Source organism: Carettochelys insculpta, chromosome 18, assembly GCF_033958435.1.
Source record: "Carettochelys insculpta isolate YL-2023 chromosome 18, ASM3395843v1, whole genome shotgun sequence".
NCBI lineage: Eukaryota > Metazoa > Chordata > Testudines > Carettochelyidae > Carettochelys > Carettochelys insculpta.
Window position 1 is genome coordinate 15,875,515 of NC_134154.1, and position 21,543 is coordinate 15,897,057.

The 21,543-nt window shown below is 43.4% G+C and overlaps 1 protein-coding gene across 1 annotated transcript in view; it reads left to right on the forward strand.

The window, feature by feature from the left end:
* GALNT9 (polypeptide N-acetylgalactosaminyltransferase 9) overlaps window positions 1–21,543 on the forward strand; it is a 299,274-nt gene that overhangs the window by 94,143 nt on the left and 183,588 nt on the right. The window contains exons 3-4 of the mRNA XM_075012730.1: window positions 96–262; window positions 3,292–3,466. Of these exons, the coding sequence (XP_074868831.1) occupies window positions 96–262; window positions 3,292–3,466 (342 nt within the window). The remainder of the gene's footprint in view (window positions 1–95; window positions 263–3,291; window positions 3,467–21,543) is intronic.

Genomic DNA, 21,543 nt, shown 5'->3' on the forward strand with positions numbered 1-21,543 from the left:
CCCAAATGCTGGGGAAGAAAGAGATGAAATCCAGTCTTTTGCATGTTTAATATCTGTCTTTTACTGGGTTCTAGTTCTCCCCTTGTTCTCCCCAGGTGCAAACAGATGACCTATTCCGACGACCTGCCCCAGATCTCAGTGGTCTTTATTTTTGTAAACGAGGCGCTGTCTGTCATCTTGCGCTCGGTGCACAGTGTTGTGAACCATACCCCCTCCCATTTTCTCAAGGAGATCATTCTGGTGGATGACAACAGTGATAACGGTGAATGTCATTAACATGTGCTTGTTTTTTCTCTCTCCAGTGTTTTATCCTGTGTTTTGTAATGCAATTAAACTGTACATGAAAATAAGTGAGTTGCTTTGAATTTAAATATACTTTTCCAAGGTTTGACTGGAACAAGAATAGATCCAAACACATCTGAAATAGCTGAGAGAGGGAACATCTGAAACTTAAATACGGATTTGTAAATAACAGCCCAGATCCTCAGAGAAGGTAAATCCCTTAACTATGACCCAGTTTGTGTCAATGATGGATCAGACCCAGCGACATCACCTGTACAAAACTAAGCCAGGTTTGCAAGTAGCTGTTCATATATGAAGTTCCATTGACTTAATTGAGAAAATTCATATGATCACAACCTACTCACATGAGTAAATGTTGTACAGTCAAACCTAATATGTTCAGTACCTTGCCTAAAATGCTTGAAAGAACATAAGCCTTCGCCAAAGTTGCCTATCTAAAAATAAAGATCATATGGTTTATTTGATTCCCTGTACTTTCAGATTCAGGGCAATGTGTCAATAATTGACCTAGAAGATTAAGTACAGCAATAGTATTTACGAAGGGAATCAGAGTTACCGATACTCTTTAAGGTTACATTTCTGTTTTCATTTAAGCAAGAATAAATTAGACGCAATTCCAGTGAACTGAACGGGGTTGTTCCCAATTTACCCTGGTATAACTGCCATCAGAAACAGGTTGTGAAACTTTTATTTTTTACACTCAACAGCTTATAATTAGAGTGCAAGAATCACACCACAAGAATAGGCACAAAGCCAGTCTAACAGTAAAGTAATAGAATAAAAGTAATAGAAGTAAATACAAGTAATAGAATAAAAAAGAGTGTGATAACTAATACCATGTATTAGACGAAACTCAAAATATAGGTCAGCATGATGTTTTAGGTGTTAACAGTCATTATTCTTTAGATTGGTTAGCAGCTCCTGTAACAGAATTGAAGAATTTAAATCAGCACATAGTGCATTTTGTTTGTTATGTTGGGCTGTTTCTGCCTATTTCAAGATCTAGGATGCAGTATTATGTCTTAAGGCAACTCCACTTAGAAAAAGATGTCCAATGTCACATTTTCTTGAAAGCCCAGAAATCTGAACCTTCCTGTATTCTGATAGTTCTTCTCAAGAACCTCAAAAAGAGAGAAACCAAAAAAAAAAAAGAAAAGAAAAGAAGACCCCCCCCACAATAGTACATCTTTACAGACCGGGAAATGTGGTCAAATTCTCCTCTCACATATATCAACAAAAGAACAGGGCCGTTCAGTTGAATTTAGTGGAGTTACTCAGGATTTACACTAGATTGAGAGGAGCATCTCTTGTACATCTTTGTGGCTCCTCCCCACTGCTAACAATTAACCTAGATCATTTGACTGAGCTGGTAAATGTTTCTTTCCCTAATGTGAGCCTTGAGAATGGAGAATGAATGTGTGACATTAAAGTTCTCCAATCTCAGGGCTTAAGTTAGGAAAAGGAGCAATTATCACACGTAACCATGTAATATTTTTAAAAAAGAAATTACTGTAAATAAAGTCTAACATAGTGGAGGTTGAACTTCTCTAGTATGGCACTCTCTCGTCCAGCAAAATCCATAATCCGGCATGATTTTAGTTAGTCGGGTGATCACTTATCATGGGTACGGCCAAGCTTCCCATGGTTCCATAAAGTTTGTTTACAGCCACCAGTCCTGGCTCTCAGTGTTCTGTGCTCTTATTCAGCTCTAATTTACCAATAAATGTCTTCTAAGAGCCCAGAAAGGAGTAGAAGTGTTGGTAATGCTGCTAGACAACACTGACCTCCCATGGTCTGGCAAATTCTCTCATTTGGCACCAGTCAGGTCCTGAGGGTGCTGGAAGAGAGAGAGAGTCAACCTGTAATAACAACGGCCCAGGCTGAAATTTTTAGTACAAAGATCATTAGTCACAGTTAGTCCATTTATGAATGTACTGAACTGAAGGTGCATAGCTTATGGAAGATGTGTTCTGAATCACATGTAGTTGAATGAGTGGAGAGCAACACAGTGGGAAGGGGTCTGTTTAGTTATATAATATCAGCTTCCATCTCTAGGGGAAGGGATGAGTGGCAGGTCTTCTGAATTAAATTTAGGTGCAAACCCTTAAACTCAGGGGCCTGCTTTAGATCTGTTTTAGGGACCAATCTAAAGCCCATTGAGGTCAATGGAAAGATCCTCGTTGTCTGGCGTAAACCAGGAGTAACTCCACTAATGCCATTTGGGTTACTTTGGTGTGTGATCATAATCAGGCTCAGGTACAGACCTTAGCATATTAAAAATTCTTAGGGGATTTGTAAAATAATTAGAGTCCTGCAAATCTGCAAATATCTGATTTATATCCACTGTATGTCTGCATGTAGATACAGATGCAGATATTCACAGCTCATTTTTGTGGATACAAATTTTATATCTAGATCCATGCACATCTGTGCATACCTGCTTTATATCCACGAGTGGATATATTTTGTGAAAGTGTATGCAATTATCAGCAGATCATTTTTTCAGATGCAGATACAAATGTTGTATCTGTGCAGGACTCTAACTCTAACTGCTGTTTTGAAACTAATTGAAACTTGATGTTCTCTAAACATTGGACAAAATCCTCAGCAGTGCCATGTCATCTGTAAATTCCCAAGTGACCCAGTACCAAAGGACCTGTGTAGCCAAAATGCCTATAAAATTCCATGTATAATATCAAAGGACCAAACTGCCTGGATATAAATCCAAAGTAACAGCACTGATTTGCATGGGATTATTCTGGGTTTACACCATAACAGAATTTGAGCTAAACTAACACCTTAGATCTGAGTCCAAGCACACCAGTGGAAGCTGCATGTGACGGGCAATTTCTCAGAATTATTTTTGTGTCCGTGGTCTTAAAAATGTTTGTTCCAGGTTAAACTGTACTTAAATAAAATATTGTGCAATGGCTACGTATTCTCAATGGGAATTTCTTTGAGAGCATGGGTGTGTGTCTTTTTTTACAGTTGAGTTGAAATTTAATCTGGACCAGTATGTCAATAAGAGATACCCAGGCCTGGTGAAGATAGTACGCAACAACAAACGGGAAGGGCTGATTCGAGCCAGAATCCAAGGCTGGAAAGCAGCAACCTCTCCAGTTGTCGGTTTCTTTGACGCCCATGTGGAGTTCAACACTGGCTGGTAAGACAGTTTGATGGCAACTTGCATGTCTTTACAGGCTACATTTCCCATATGCTGCAGTGCAACCAGCAGAGTTATTTCACTGTATGCTACACTCCCAAAGCCTGTCAATGATATTTTCCCAGTGATGGCAGCCAAAGAATTCCAGTGATGAGCTTGCTAAAGGCTTGTGAGCACATAGTTTAATTTGAATAATGTTCATGGTTGTTGCACCATTACACTGTGTTGCAGTCTCCTGCAATGGCTGCCAGATCTATTAAGGACTGTCATTCTAGCTCCTGTTCAGTTCAACATACAGGGAAGCAATTTGCATGGATATCAATCTGAGATCCCTGGAGTGAGCAAATGTTGAAAAACCATTAAGCAAGTTCTGTGCTCAAGGACAGATCCATGTTTTAAAAATACACTGTTGAGTACTTTCATTTCATTTGGTTTTGTTTACCCTCCATTGTATGTAATTTTCTTGTAGAAGCTTTAATATACATTGCTTGTAATTTCCTTCTAGAAACTAGAATATACACTTGATTTTTTGCTATATATTTTCTTGCATTCACATTTCGGGGAAAGATGGATTATTCTCTGTGTTTCTAATGCATCTTGAAATTATTATGCTTTTTTTTTATTTGCTTGGTTTCTAAACCAGCAACACTGATGACATGAGCACAGCTCTGAATGTAATAGGCAAACCCTCAGGTGGTATAAATCTTTGAAGCTCCATTCACTTCAGTGGGATCAAGCCAGATTATACTAATATCTGTTGTGGGTGAATAGCTGAAGAACCAGTAAAGAGGGGACAAGAGCAGAAAGCACTTTTGTGGCATAGGTTGCTCTGGGCCTTACAGCATATTTCATTGAAAAGAACACGATTTGGCAACAGGAATGAGTTTATTAAGAAAATAATCAATATGTTAATGAATTTTCCAATTGGCAGCACTGCTGGAAGCAGGTTCTGAATGGGGTAATGCGTATACCTAGCTGAGAAGGGACAGCTGGGACAGACATAGTGAATGTGTAGCCAAAAGAAAAAAAAAAGGTGTGTGTGTGTGAATTGTTGATTAGGAAATTCCAGGGTGCAGTTAGTTAGATGTTTGTGTTTTGGGGCTCTGGGAGGAAGTTAAAAACAAAAGCAGGCCTAGCAAAGAAGTCTTGTCTGGGAGAGGCTTGATTGCAAAAGACTTGTGGATTTTTGGGGGCGGGGTATTTTTGTCACTGTGTTTGTATTTCACAAGTCTATAAAATAAAAGCTGTGGCAAAATAATTTCTTTTGCACTTCAGGTGATTGGACTTTGCCGGGACTATTTCACACTGAGCATTACAATTACACTTGGGGCAGTTCCTGTGCTCTTGGTAATGGTGTCACATCAAGTGATCTTAATCATCAGCGGGAAGCCATGATGGCTGTTGAACAGGGTAGTAGCCTGTGAGTCAGTAGCCCTGGGCTCTGTTCCTAGCACTTAGCCTGTCTGATCCTCCATTTCCCCTTCCATATAGTGGAAGATGTTGTTGATCTCTTTTATGAGGTGTTTTGAGGGGTACTGATACAAACAGCTGTATAAAAGCCACGTGATATATAGTAATGTTATGGAGGATCAAGGTTAGCATGGGCAGAACCTAGTACAGTGGAAGAGACTGAGTGAGTACTATTTAAAAGTCTTTATGGAGCAGCTTACCCATCCTGACATGTGCTCATCTGAACATACGCTTAACTTCTATTATTACCACTGAGCCCAAGTCTGTGGTTGTTTTGAGAGCGTCACCCACTTTCATGAGACCTCTGCTTATGCAGTCAGTACTGAGTTAAAACCAGTAAGTAGCAAACACACCACAAAAGAAGAATGTATCTCTTTACTGTTGAGGCATAAGTGAAGGCCAGAAACAGTGCTACTCTATCTTAACCTTATACCCACCACTCCAAGTCTTGGAGTGCGTCTACAACCATCTCCACTACTGAATTTCTGCTCTCCCTGTTTCCTCCCAGGTTTGAAGTCCTAGAATCCTAGAATCTTAGGGCTGGAATGGATCTCAGGAAGTCATTATGTCCAGCCCCCTGCCTAAAACAGGATGAACCAGCTCTAAATTATCCCAACCAGGACTTTGCCCTTGTTCAATGAAGCTTTTGTCATTCACAGGTACTTACACACATACACACCCATCAGCCACTCCCCATGAATGACAAGGGTTTGCATGGCAAGTGAAAATGTGAAGGTTGCTTCATTCTTCTGCTGATGAAGCAAATCCTCCTCATCGAGGTGGAATTTTTTTTGTTGGCAACAGTGCCAACAAAAAGTGTTCACAGGCGCTGACTTTTAGCCTCAGCCCTGGTGGACACATTCCTTGAGAGCCATTGCTCAAGCTAATGTCACGGCAGGAAAACTATCAGTCATTTTATTGCAGTGCACCCCCACAAGGCTGGCCTTCCGCATACACACAATATGCAGGACACTGGAAAATATGGGGACATCGCTGGGTCTTAAGGTCCACCCATTGGCCTCTTCCTAGCCCAGTTCTGTGCTTCTGCTTTCTCTGGAGAGGATCCCGTTAATTTAAAAGCAGAAGAACCCTGCCAGGACTATTACCAGAACACTGAACCTGTGAACGAACGTTCAACTGGTAATGAAGCCATTTAACAGGCATTTGCCAATCCCAGGTACAACAAAACACCACTTGTCATCACCTGTAGACCTCAGTTTGAACCCCTGCAGCGCATTATTGACAATCTACAACCTACACTGGAACATGATCCCTCAGAGGCCCTGAGTGACAGGCCTGTTCTTTCCTACAGACAGCCACGCAATCTCAAGAATATACTCACCAGCAGCTACATGCCACACCACTGAAACTCTAACCCTGGAACCTGCAGGAAACCCCATTGCCAACTCTGTTCACATGTCCATACTAGTGACACCATCACTGGACCTAACCACATCAGCCACAACATCAGGGACTCATACACCTGCACATCCACTAATGTGATCTATGCCATCATGTGCCAGCAATGCCCCTCTGCCTTGTACCTTGGACAAATCAGACAGTCCCTGCACCAAAGGATGAATGGACATAAATCCAAAATACAGAATCGAAATACACATAAACCTGTAGGTGAACACGTTAATTTCCCAGGGCCTACAATTATGGACCTTAAGGTAACAATGCCAACCTTTAAGGTCTCATGTAGTAGCCACTCCCCTGTTTTTTATCATTCCAGCTTATGTGGATTTAAAGGCACTCCTGTCAGTCTGTCTTCTTGCTTAATTTTTCAAATGAAGTTACCGTTAAGTAGTCTGTGGGCTACTTCATCTCCTTAACGTGACACGGAATGACAGAATCCAGGCCTGGGATTCCATTTTAAATCTTACACCTACCAGAGCGCAGCACTGCCCCGTCTACATTCTCTCATTAAGGTTCTGGTCCTGTATGAACTTCTGCTCCAGATTGTGACTCTGTAATACTCTATGGAGGTGGCCCTCAAGTCATTCCCATTGAGAGCAGGTTACCTTGTCTCTTTGTGGTGACTGAACAGAAAATGTGGTTTTTCCTGTGTGGGCAAAAAAAAACCTCTGGCTTTTTTGTTCAACTTGTGGTGTGACCAGCAAGTGAAAAGTCTGTAACGCTGTCTGCTTGTGAATGGCAAAGGAAAGTCTTCCAAGTATGTCTTTGGGAGATGGATTGGTGCATACTGTACATGTAAATAAACTATACCTCAGTGAGAACATGAAGAAAAAAGAGGACAAAATTGTTGCTTAGTGATGAAGGGGCCACGTTCAGATTTGGTGGAAGTGAGTACAGGTCTTTTGACTTCACTGGAATTGAACCAGGATATGTCAAGGCTGGATATGGCCAGACATTTCAAAATAATCGGGAACAATAAGGGGCAAATATTTGAAAGCCTAATAATCCTCTCCCCCCCACATCTCTCGTCATCCAATCGTCAATGACTCTGTGGACTCTGTGCTGCTTTCCGTTTGAGAAAACTAAAGTTTCTTTTAATTTTCCTCTCAATTTGACTTCTTTTCCCTGCACAGCCTTACCCTGTATTGTTGTCCCCAGTCTGGCTCAGTCTTCAGAAGACGTAAATAGCTTCAGTGGAGCAATAGTGATTTACACCAGCTGAGGACCTGCCCATTGTGTGTTTCCTGGACTTGTTAATTAAGCTCTGCTACTGTAAATGTTATGAGAGAGTCTGCCTCATCCTCAATAAACACAAGGACATGGCAACTGGTTCCTAAATGGTGTAGCATAGTAGTACCAGCACTGAATGGAAGAGGAGACTGGAGTTATGTGGAATGTTTTTTAAGCAAATGTCAACATTTTGGGTAAGGATTAAATAAATTCAAGTCTCTTTTGTTGACACTCGGGATACAAGGCTGAGATAGTAAATGTACACCAGGACTTAATCACAGCAGGGTGGTCCCTGGATGTCCTCCAAATAGAGCAGAGGTGAAAGTTACCATTTGATTCAGCTGTGTTAGCCTGAGATTTTTCAAGGCAAAACTTCTGTATTAATCAGGGGAGAGATGGTGAGACTGTGACTTTCATATTGAACATAAAAGACCTTGTATGTTTAAACACTTCCTTTCAGCAAATGAAAAGGAAATAGTGTTGTGTATTTTAAAGGAAAGAAAGCCATTGAAAATATTAGTACTTGAAATGCATGTTTAGCCTTAAAACAGACCAGTGTTATTTGCCTCTGGGCTTCTTTTACATCTTCCTTCTCACTGTCAGGTCTGTACATATATGGTTACTACATTTGCAAACATCGTAGAATTATGGAAATGTAGGAACCTTGCAAAGCCCTCTGGTCAAGCCCCCCCGTGCTGACACGTGACCAAGTAAGCTTATGCATCCCTGACGGGTTTGGCCAACCTGTTCTTAAAATCCTCCAGTGGTGGGAATTCTACAACCTCCCCTGTAAGCCTGTTCCAGAGCTTAACAATGCTTATGTCTGAAAGCTTTTCCTAATATCTAACTTAAATCTTGCTTGCTGATGATTAAACTGATTATTATTTTTCTGCCTTCAGTGGACACAGAGTACATCTGATCACTGTCCCCTTTATAACAGCCCATAGCATATTTGAAAACTGTTGTAAAGACCGCTCCCAGCCCCAATCTTCTTTTCTAAATACTCAGCACTTCCAGTTTTTTAACCTTCATAGATCTCAATTACTAAACTTTTTATTGTTTTTGTTGCCGTTCTCTGGATTCTCTCCAGTTTTATCCACCTCCTTCCTAAAATGTGGTGCCCAGAATTGGACACATTATTTCAGCTGAGGCCTCCTCAAGTGCCGAGTAGAATGAGACAGTCATGTTGCACACAACACTCCTGAATGATATTAGGTTTTTCACAACATTGTAGATTTATACTCAATTTGTGATCCATTATACTCCTCCCCCCTGCCAGTTCCCTTACAGCAGCATGACCACCTAGACAAGTATTCCACATGCTATAGTTATGCATTTGCTTTTTCCATTCTGAAATGTACGTTGCTTGTCTTTACTGAATTTCATCTTGTTGAGTTCAGACCAATTCTCCTATTTGTCAAGACTCTTTTGAATTTGAATCCTCTTCTTCAAAAGGCTTGCAAACCTCCCCTGCCCTACCAGTTTGGTGTCATTTACAGATTTTATAAGTATGCTCTTCACTTCTTTATCTGGGTCATTAATGAAACTATTGTATCATACCAAGCAGCGTTTCCTGTAAGCTGAGTACTTGGGCAGCTGTCCAGGAGAGATTCAAATGCCTCCCAGCTGATTAACAGAGCACCCAGACCCAGCAGCATGTGCACATCCACACATTCTTCGGTGCACATAACAAAATTTATTCTGCACATGGATGGAAAAAAATAGAGGGAACACTGGTATTGGACCCAGGGCTGGCACCTGTGGTACCCCACTCAGTATGTCCTGCCACTTTGAAAGAGAACCATTGATGACTACTTTCTGAATCTATAGTCTTTCTGTAGGAATGCAATATAATTACATATCCAGGTTGTGCCTGGGGTGATAGGTTATTATTGTTAGTAGGGCAGTTGCGCCTGAAAGTGGGTGGGGAGCAGAAGGTTCAGTGCTGAAGCCACTGAGCAACAAGTAAGCTTCTTTGAGATGGCAGCGTGGGTTGATCCCTTTCTTGGTAACAGCAGTAATATCCATGTTTCCAGCTATCGGGTCAGCTGGAGGATCTGAAAACCTTCAGCTCTTCCCAGTTATTTATTGTTTACAGACTTCTCCATTCTGTTTACCACTGCAGTGTCTAAGCTAGGTATCAATGTGTATATCCGGTAAATTCCTGGTGAGGGAACTTACAAACTGTGAGTAATCCAGAGCTGTACAGAAAATATGTGACAGAGCTGGAAACTGGATCCACATCTCATGAATCCCAGTCCACTGCCATAAGTGCAAGTTCATCCCTCTGTCTCCGTACCATTATTGCTCAAGGCTGTATCAAACTAGTTGGTTGTGTGGAATCAGTGTTACATTTCTGTGGAGTAAATAAAACTCCATTAATAAGTTAGTTATTCTAACGACTGGTTTTGAATGGAGCCGAGGAGAGCCCGTGGATTGAGTCATTAGTAGATAAGGGTGAAAATTACATACTAACACATGACTATACAAATTCAGCATTGACCATCTTTAATTGCCCATCTGTGATATGCCCAGCTGAGGGCTGGTTTACGTTATGTGCAGTTGATTCATAGAAAATCACTTTTATTAAACATTGGTAGCCCCTTGCTTTCAGACAAGATATATAATGTTCTTTACATAGTATTTGCTCCTTTTTTGGGTGATGTTTTCCATTCTCTTGCACTGCACTGTGGCATAGGCTTTTACATCATACCTCTCCCAGGAGACTGAGTAGATTCTTCTGGTTGGAGCTGAAAAATACACAGAAAATTGGCAGGTCAAATTAATTATTGAATTATTCAAATTATGCTGCATGTAATTGCTACTTTTTTGCCTCTCAGAGGCTGAAATGTATTAATGCAGGCAAGAGATTTTCTATTGATCCATTCCCCATAGGATTTTATTTAATGGGCGCTGATACTACTTTTGTGGCTGAAGTAAATGGAGAGGACTGGCTGAAAGGTGGCCCAATGCCATTAATTCTCAAATGGAGCTTTCAATTAGAATCATGCAATGATTTCACCAAACAGGTCTTCAGTAGAATTCTACCTGTCCTGCAGTAAACATTCATCTTTTCTACAGGAACTCAGTGTTAATCAATGGCAGTCATCCTGCAGGCATGAAGTATCTCTGCGAAACAGGTGGAACTGTTAGACTCCAGGACTGCAAATACATATGTGGATATCCAGGGCTAGATCCCCAGCTCCATCCCCTCTTGCTGCTCTGTTCCAGAAATAGCCAGAAAGCTATTTACCTAGAGCTCCTGCTAGTGTAAGGGGAATCTGCAGATGGCATAGAGGTGGATATGCTGGCCCAAAGGCTCCTGCTGCTGAGAGCCTCTCATGAGAAGGATGGCAGGGGGTGAGGAGTCTGGAGGAATTGGCCCAGATAGGTGCTTGTATGGAACAGAATGATGTGAGTGTTTTAACAATGTACCATGATGAAGTGCCACATGCAAATGACCCTCAGATGCATCACTCACACTCCTGGCCATGGGAGTTATGCAGTGATATCTGGGAGCAGAACTAGGTCCATGTAGTTCAGTTGTGTATCCCTGCAGCTGAGTGAAGTTCTGCATTCACTCTGCATATGCCAACTTCATTTCTATCTCATCAGTGTTCTCTCTGATTTTTTTTTCCATCTGGGGCAAAATAAATTTTGTTATGTGCACCAAAGCATGTGTGAATGTGCACCACCAATAGAAACACATGCTGCCTACTGTGGGTGGCTGCAGGCACTCTGCTAATCAGCTGGGCAGCACCTGAATCATTCCTGCATGGCATCCTAAATGCTCAGCTTATAGGCAACACTGCCTGCCTTCTGTGCTTTTTATTTTGATCAATTAAACCACATGCAGTCACACATAACCATCTTAAAGAAGATGTGGAGCATCCAGTCTTAGAGATGAAGTGGGAGAGAATAAGGTGACAGGAAGAAAGAACTTGAATTAGGTTATCTGGGGAAGTGATGCAAAATGAAAGATAACAAAGATGGGGACATGAATGAGTTAGCTCTGTGGACGAGAAAGAGGAAGGTCTCAGTCAAACAGGGCAGAAATGAGAAAGAGAAAGACAGAGACTGCAACATAGCAGCAGCCATAAAAAGAGTTCTGGGATCCATAAAAGGAGACATAATAATATAGTATTATACTTGCTTCCTATTTTAGGATTTACTTGAGAACTGGTCACAGTTGTGTTTAAGCCCTGAATGAAATTACGCAGTAGTGTAATAATTAAAAATAGTGCTAGAGAATGGAGTGCTGCCATAAAAGCAGAGGAGTAAAAGGAGTTCATTAAGAGATTTCAGGATACAAAAGAGACAAAGCTTAATGCAGAAGAAAGGCCTTGGGACATGAGCTATATATTCTGTAGATCTGTGACTAGCCCAGTCCATCTTCGGAGATTATTCCCTGAAGCAGGTGCTCTTTTACAGTGTAGAAAATACAGATCTTAATGAAGTCAGGGGGATACCAAAACATCAGGACTTGTGTGCCACAGGTCTGTGATGTGATTTTAGACCTGCTATTTTGTACGTTAATGTGTACTGCATTATGTTGCACAAGGATTAACCACTGGTTCTAAAGATGTACTTTAAATCAAGGAAAAGGCTGATTTCATATCAGAGAGGTAGCCATGTTAGTCTGTATCTTCGAGAACAACAAGAGGTCCTGTAGCACCTTATAGACTAACAGATATTTTGGAGCAGAAGCTCTTGTGGACTGATGTAGTGGGTCTTTGCCCACGAAAGCTTATGCTCCAAAATATCTGTTAGTCTATAAGGTGCCACAGGACTTCTTGTTCTTCTTGCTGATTTCCTAGTATTTAATAACTGACCTAGAGACAATGCTAAGGCTGTTTTACTCAGCCACTTTCATTACTTCAGCTCTGTTTTTGTGGGAATATGCAGAATGTTATAGAGATGCTGTGCTCTACTGTAAAATTCTGCTTCTTATCAGTCAAGCAAAACCCTATGGACCAAAATCCACCATAATTTGAAATCTGCCTCAAAATGGAATCAATGAGGTATTCTGGAATGTCTAAGGACAGAGGTAAAGCCTATGGCTCTTTGGTTCCCAGTTGTGAAAAGCCCCTTTGTAATCACTCTTTGCTTAAGCAACACCCCTCTATATCTCTAAGATTGCAGGTAGAGAGTTCACACTAGGTGTGGACTTCGTTTATTTCATAGATTCCAAGGCCACAAGTGACAACTGTGATTATCTTGACTGAACACTTATCTAACAAAGGTCATTAACCTTCCCCAAAGTAAGTCCTAGAGCACATCTTTTAGAAGAACATCTAATCTTAGTTTTTTAAATGGTCAGTGGTACAGCATCCACCACAAGCTTGGTAAATTATGCCAATGGTCAATTACCCTCACTGTTAAAAAATGTACACTTTATTTCCTCTCTAAATTTGTGTAGCCTCATCTTCCAGCTGTTGGATCACATTGTACCTTTCTCTGGTATTTACCCATTTGCAAGTATCTGTAAGTTAGTACAGACTGTCACCAGGTCATCCTTTAATCTTCTCTTTAATAAGATGAATAAATTAAGGTTGTGGAGTTTATCACTATAAGGCTTTCTTCCAGCCCTCTGCAACTTCCTCACTACTTCAAGACTTATTGAACATCAACATTATTGGTCCAAGAAGCTTATCAGCTAGCTCTTTAAAAACTCTTAGATGTGAGTTATCTGAAACTGGTAATTTAAAAATGTCTAATTTTAGTAGCATCTGTTTATATCTTCCAGAGATAATAGTGGAATGGAAAGAGAGTTATCTTCAGAACATAGAAGAGTAGGACTGGAAGGAACCTTGCAAGGTTATCTTGTCCAGTCCCCTGCATGAGACTATATCATCTGTTTCTCCCCAAATACAAAACAAATATTCATTGAATACTTCTGGCTTTCTGCATGATTTTGATAATACTACCATTCTATTTATACCTAGTAAGGGATTTATTCCTTTTGATCTTGATATTTTAAAATCCACCGTCATATTGTCCTTAACTTTGCTGGGCATAGATTTTTCCTTATGACCCTTGGCTTCCCTTATCAGTTTTCTACAATTTTTAACTTCTGCTGTATAGTCATCACTATCAACTTCCCATTTTTTCAATTCAATATGCACTTGAAACTCTTAATCTGACCACCTTGGGAAATAGGCTATGCCAGATTATGAAATTTTCTGGATGTTGATTGTTCATATATACTTTGCATTTTGAAGGTGAAAAGAAAAACATTTTGGCAAAGCACTGAATTTTTATTTCACATATAAGAGGCAGCAATACACATGGGGCCTGGGAGGGACAGAGGTTACAGGAGCGTGCTGGAGGTGGGAGTATGTGATCTGGGAGGGAAGGTGCAGGAGCACATTGGGGGTGAGGGAGAAGGGTCTCAGAAGGAGAGAGAGGGTACACAACCACAGTGGGGATGGGGAGCAGGTTCTGGGAGGGAGAGCAGAAGGGAGTGCAGGAGTGTGCTGGAGGTAAGGGTGTGGGAGGATGTGCAGGGAGGACAGGGATGAGTGAGGGTGGGCATTGTTCCATGCTCCCCACCATTCCCAGGCACCAGCTCTTGCTGCTATGGAAGCTGCAGAGGGAAAGAATCCTGTGACATACTTCTCTGCACTGCCATTCCCCAGCTGGGGGAAAGTGAGCAGCTGTGTGGCAAGCTGCTTCCTCCTCCCCATGCCAGGGTCTGACCACAGGTGTTCCCAAAGTAGGGGCACCCAGCTTATGGAGGTTCAAGAGTCTCTTCCACAGAGGCTGTGGCCACACTAGCCCCTCCTTTCGGAGGGGCTATGGTAATGTGGCACTTTGGGATATGCTAATGAGGATCTACTATGAATATTCAGCTCCTCATTAGCATAATGGTGGTCGTGCACAATGCGAAACTACTGGTTTTGAAACACAGACGCCCGTGTAGCCAGGGGACCTTTTGAAACAGACCCCTGTTTTCGAAAGCCCTTTATTCCCATCTGGTTTTGGGAATAAGGGGCTTTCAAAATCAGGGAGTCATTTTGAAAGGCCCCCCAGCTACATGGGCAGCTGTGTTTCGAAACTGGCAGTTTTGAAGTGCGCATGGCGACCATTATGCTAATGAGGTGCTGCATATTCATGGTAGTGCCTCATTCGCATATCCCAAAGTGCCACATTACCATAGCCCCTCCAAAAGGAGAGGCTAGTGTGGCCACGGCCTTAATGTTTTTACATCTTCCTACACTACTTCTTTGAATCAAGTGAGCATTTTAACCATTGCAGACTTCTTTGTCAGGTGTAGGGTTCGGGCATCCACTAAAGCCTTTTAAAATTAAATCACTTCCACTTTCCTGACCAAAGTCTTCCTCCCAGCTAATTTAGTTTATCGTTTTTAACTTAGAGAAATTGGCCCTGTTAAAGCACCAAATATATATACTGACCTGGATTTTATTTTGCATGCCCATTCCCACCATTCTATTAATTTTTAGTTCTGTGAGTAGCTCCTCTTTATCTGTCAGAACAAGGTCTAATGAAGTATTCCCCCATGCTGGCTGCAATGCTTTTTGAGTCAGGAAATTGTCATGCAAAATGTGTAGAAATTACAAGGATGTTTTCATACTAGCCGAGTGAGAGCCCCCAACCTTGTCACTCAAATTGAAGTCCTCCCTGATCACATGGCATCTAGAAAGCTTCTCTATAACCAAAGCTTTTATTGGTCACTTAGGAGCAATTTGGTAGCTTAACGGAGTACGTGTTTCAGACAGCAGAAGAGTATTAAAATTGCTTATTTGAATAAAGAGTGGATCCCACAATGTATTCCATGTGGGTTTTTCACATTTATGGGACACTGCCAGCATACATACAGAGGACAAGCCAGAAAAGCAACTCCAACTGTTCATGTACCTAAACAACCTAGAATATTCACTGAAGCATCCTCATTGGTTTTCAGTGATGCAGAGAAGGGCTGTTCAGATTTGGCAGCCAAACAGCTGATCTTTAACTCTGAACCAGGCCTGTTTTGCAGTATTCACTCTATTCTGGTTGGTGGACTGTAAGCCTGAAATCTCCAATGGCTGTTCTGGAAAGCTGATACAGATGTCAGGTAGAACAGATGGGGAATTTCCTCTATTCACTTGCAATGTGATGAAATGGGTATGATTTATTTTTAACTCTCAGAGCAGTTAGATACTGCATAGACATGCCCAGTGTAATATTTATTTTATTATCTTGAGAAATATATGTCTCAGTATATTCACTGTTGTAAGTATGACAAAATCCATTGCCAGTGAAATCAAAGATTGTATATAAAATCATATGGAAAACAAGCTTTCTGTTTACACAGATTTTATCTTTCAAAAATATTTGAATGAAATTAGCACTCCATTGCACCAGGCACTAGGCAAATATCAGAAATAAAGCCCCTGTCTAAGACAGAAAGGAGGAGGAGGGCAAACAGGCACAAAGAAGTGAGGTGACCCACTCATGGTCATGAAGCTGGTCAGTGGCAGAGCCAAGTTTATCACCTATATCCCCTGGGTTCCAATGCACTGCCCTGTATGCTGAACTATCATGTCTCTAATCTGAGTACATGTAGAAACTACTTCTTGACTATATCAGCTCAGAACTATTTGAGATGTTAATGAAGCTGGAGATGTACTGAATGAATACTTCAGATGGAGTAAATTGGCCTAGTGCCAATGAAGTCCATGGAGCTACATCAATTTACAGAAGCTGAAGAGATGGCCTGTATCGTCCTTATGGTTTTTCAAGGATCCCATGTTTTCATTTCTGTGTTATGCCTTTCAATAACAGCTGCTTGATGTCTGCGGGTGGCCTGAGTGCCTTAAAGACCGTATCATGGCCTTAATGTACATCAAAGACCTTCCTTCAAACCTGCACTATCAGTGCCTTGGATAGAAGCTATTGTTTTCAGTCTTGTAGCTTTGTGAAAAATCAGTCTTTTCCATAGGTCCCTATTGGCATCAAGTCTGTCACAGCGTGGGAAGCGTGGGAGAACATACCGCATAGGATTCCTCTCCTCACCAATTTTCCTCTGGTATTTGATGCACTGTGAATTGGCCACTATCAAGCATCGGTTGCTAACCCTTCCGAGACAGACTTTTACAGTGGATTAAAGTGATTTTAGAGAAGCCAGTCTGGAGCTGTATTACACAATCTGACCCCACCTCAGTGTTCTGGACTGTGCTACAGAATTTTACAATATGCCAGGCCTAATTTTGTCTCCTCATTTTTGTGCTATCTTTGTTTTCCAGAGAAGTTTTTAAATGTGAAAGCTGGTTCTTCAGAAGAGCCTCACACATCTAGCACCCATTAGAGTCCCTGTGAATGCTCATCACTTTTTGAAATTGGGCTTCATGATCTCTAAGACAGGAGGAGTAAGTGCATCAGCACATCTATCTTTGTGTCAATTTCAAGTATATAACATGTTGGGATAAACAAGCAGCTTTTTGTTTTCGATGCTGCTGTTGATCAACTCTGGACTTGCACAGTTCTGATGATTTATGAAAGACGAATACATTGCTTGTGTCTCGTAGGAGATCTGTTGAAGTCAATGATAATCTGTTCAGTTGGGGTGGGAGCCTTAAAATAAAAAGTATTTCTGGTGCTGTTCTAGAGAAATAAATCACAATAAAAATACACCATTCACCTGATGGAGAGTATGTGAGAATCAAGTTTAATGTTCTCATTCTCTCTCAACCTTAACAATCCGCCAGTAGCTATACAAAGAGACCTCGAAAGCTTGAGAAATTCCTCATTAGCGAAGAGAAAGGGCAATGTTTTCTTCTATTTACCTTTCCAGCCCATGGTCTCGACTATGGGTGTGAGCTAAAAGCTGAAGCAGGTCTAAAAAGGAACACAAAATTCAAAATGAATCTCCTGCTCACAGAATCCATGGTATCTACGAAATGTACGTGAGGAGGAAATTGTTCCTTTGGCTCAGTTAATTGTCAATTATGGATACAGTTTTGTGCCTGAAAAGCATGTTCATTCACACAGAGGCTAGCAACCCAGTAGCCATGAGAAATGAGTCCAAACTTCAAAATGGGTGTTGAGAATGCATCATTGCAGACCTGATTCCACCCCCTTGAAGTTAATGGGAGTTTTGCCACTGACTCCGTTGCTGCAGGATCGACTTCCATGTGCCCTTTTCTATGGTCTGTGTAGCAGAGCTGGGATGTAAAGTGCCCAAGGAAGAGACAGTTGAGGAGCACTGCAGGTTTTCCTTCTGTTTCTATGTAGAACTAGAGAGCTGACAAAGAATCTGGGGTTCAGAAATATCTGCCCAGCTTCATATTTTTCATACAAAGCATACCAGACACCGATAGACCCTCTAATTTTTTTCAATCCATAGGTGGAATAAATGTTATGTGCAGATGTGTACCACCCTAGAAACACATGCTGCCGGTTGTGGATGTCTGCGAGCACTCTGCTAATCACCTGGGTGGCACCTGAATCTCTCCTGGGCGGCTGCCCAAGCAGGCAGCTTACTGCGAACACTGCCAGACACACTCGGATGCTTGTCAAAAGAACATGTGCAGTTGCAAATTGCAGTGACATAGCATGGCTAACTTTTCTGTTAGTCTATAAGGTGCCACAGGACCCTTCGTTGCAGCATGGCTACTGTCTGTGTGCAGAAACGATGCACAGTCTTTAAAACGTCTCATAAATTCTAAGAAGGGTGGCATCGCCTGCATAGGTGCACATGGCACCTACAAAATCTGTGCATTTATTTTTGTATCCATCGTTGAGCAAATCTAGCTACCTAGCTACACCTATTTAGAAGTGCAAATGCTTATATCTGTGCACACAGCTCATTCTGCCTCCACAAAAATGTGAGCACAAATTACACCCTCAAGAACAAAGTCTCACCTGTTGATCAGGTGAATGTTATATCTCACCCTTGCACGCCGGCGTGTGATACAGAGCAGTGCTCAGCAACTTGTATCACCTCATGGCACACTTCAGCATTTGTTATAATTTCACAGCACTCCCAATATATATAACCTGATCCCCTGCCCCTTCCCCAGAGCCAGGCACCCCCAGTCCCACCCCGCTCTAACTCAATGCCAGTGACTCACCAGAGCCGCTGCTCCAGAGCCACTGCTGCCACCGCCATGCACTTCCCCCACCAAGCTGTGGGGTGCATACTCAGAGCGGTGGATGGCACGCCCAACATGAAGCTGTGCGGCACACTAAGAGCTGCTTTGTGAGACACCTGTGTGCCGTGGCACACCAGTTGTGGAGCACTGGTACAGACAACTCCAGAAGCTAAAACAAAGCTTTCAAACCAAACCCAGAAAGAATAGAAGCAACTCAGACCTAGAGAAGGCTGCTTTGCTACCCATTCTCAAGAGCCCTCCAGTGGAATAGGGGTTACGTATAAATTCAGGCTGTTCTTAGAAAATTGAAATTGCCTATTCTGAATTGCTGATTCCAGTTTCTCTAAAATCAGCCAGAATCACAGGCTACATCTACACTATGAGATAAATTTGAATTTAAGGCAGTTAACGCAATATTACCATGTGACTGGCTTCACTTTAAATACTATTAGCTTGATTTTGGGAGCACTAATCTCAAGATTAAAATATCGCTGTTACCTGACGGATATAATGTCAAGCTCGAATTCAAAAGCTCAATTAAAGGCCAGTGTGGAAGTGCCATGTCTTGAAATCATTAGCCTGCAGAGGTGTCCCGTATGTAATGCACAATGCCCCTCACTGCTCTACTCTGGCAGCTCCTCTCCATGGCTATGTCTACACTAGAGAGGTGTGTAAACCAAACTGGGATATTTGTTGCCATAGTTTGCAGAGTATCTACACACCCAATGCATTTTATCTATGGAAAGTGTTGACAAAAATTTTTTTGACAAAAAAGCTGTGTAGATGTTCCTGGGGACCCTTTTGTCAACAGAGTGGGATCAAGAGATCAATCCACGTATGTGTAGATGTGATCTGTTGACAGAAGTTTTGTCAAAATGCCTTGGCTGTGTCTACACTAGAGAGTTTTGTTGACAGAAGGGGCCTTCATGGTGCATCTACACTACAGCTCTGTTTTGAGAGATGCTCTTTTGAAATGAAGCAGCCGCATATGCCAGGGGGACTGAAGTTTCACAAACATGCACCTCCTAGAACTGGAAGGGGCCTTGGCAGGTCATCTAGTCCTCTCTGGACCAAGCACCATTGGTGATATCCATTTGCCTGCCCAATCCCTAAGTGGCCTTCTTCAGGATTGAACTCAGGACCCTGGGTTTAGCAAGCCAATGCTCAAACCATAGAGCTCTCCCCACCCCCAGTACAATTATCTGCTATCTGTTATTTCAATCTGTTATTTCAGAAGCTCCCCCCAGCGCAATTTCAAAAGCGAGCATCCACATGCACCAGGGCGCTCTTCCGAAAGAGCAGGGGCAGGAAGCGCCATGGGCAGGGTCGCATGGCAGGTGAGCCCTTCCGGGGCTGCCACCCGCCACCCGCCATCCACCATCCCCTTAAAGGGCCCCCCCCCCGACAGGCCTGTCCCCAGGCAGAGAAAAGAGAGGGAGAGACTGAGAGAGAGAGAGCCTGGAGCAGGCATTCCGAGCCCTCATGGACCCCAAGCGGCAGAACTCCAGCATTGAGGCCATGGCCAGCAGACTGGCCATGGTCCTGGCCGCTGTGCTCCAGTGGCTCCGGGTGGCCACTCTGCTAGCCACCCTCCCAGAGGCCGTCCTCAGGGTGCGATGTCCTCAGCCAGTCCTCTGGGTCACCCACCGCCTGTGGAGCTTCCCCACAAGCAGCGATTGGTGGGACCGGCTGGTGCTGGAGGACTGGGGTAACTACCGGTAGCTACAGAACTTCAGGATGACCAAGGAGACATTCCTGGAGCTGTGCCACTGGCTCGCCCCAGTCCTCCAGCACTAGGAAACCCACATGAGGCCAGCACTCCCCCTACAGAAAAGAGTGCCCATTGCCTTGTGGAAGCTGGCCACCTTGGACAGTTAGCAATCTGTCGGCCACCAGTTCAGGGTGGGCAAGGCCACCGTCAGGGCCATCCTCATTGAGGTAAGCTATGGCCAGGTCACACCCACACCGCATGTGGGGAGCACGGGGTGGGGGGCAGCCCAGCAAGGGGCCCTATCAGGCAGTGGTGGGGCATGCCTCACCAGGGACAGGGGTGGGGAGTGGTGGGGCATCCCTCGCCAGGAACATGGTTGGGGAGTGGTGGGGGTGGGTGTGCATGATGCAGCCCAGGCCATACTCATGAGCACACCCCCTCACTGCCCCGCAGGTCGTCCATACCATCAACAAGGCGCTCCTGTGGCAGTTGATCTGCGTCGGGGACCTGGACGATGCCATGCAGGTCTTCTAGGAGCTGGGCTTCCCCAACTGCTTCGGGGCCCTGGATGGCACCCACATCGCCATCAGGGCCCCAGAGCACAGTCACGGGGCCTGTGTGAATTGGAAGGGCTACCACTCCGTGGTCCTGCAGGTGCTTGTCGATGCCAACAGCCGGTTCCAGGACATCTGCGTGGGCTGGTCTGACCGCGCCCATGATGCCAGGGTTTTCAGGAACTCGGGACTGGGATGCGGCATGGCCGAGGGGACCTTCCGCCGCTGGCAGGAGCTGCCTGTCGGGGATACGACAATGCCGCAGTGTATCGTGGCGCATGTGGCCTACCCACTGCAGGTCTGGCTCATGAGGCCATACACAAGGCACATCCAGTTGAGCCAGGACGATTTTAATGAGCAGCTGAACTGGGCCTGCAATACCATGGAGCAGGTGTTCTGCTGCCTCAAGGGGAGCTTCAGGTGCCTCCACATGAGGCTGGAGGTGGGCCTGGCCAACGCCCCAGTGGTGGTCGGGACCTACTGCACCCTGCATTACCTCGTGGAGGCCAAGAAAGAGCCCTACATGCAGTAGTGGGCTGCCCAGCCGGGGCACAGGTACGAGCAACCCCCTGCTGCCCCATGCCGCCTGGCCCAGCA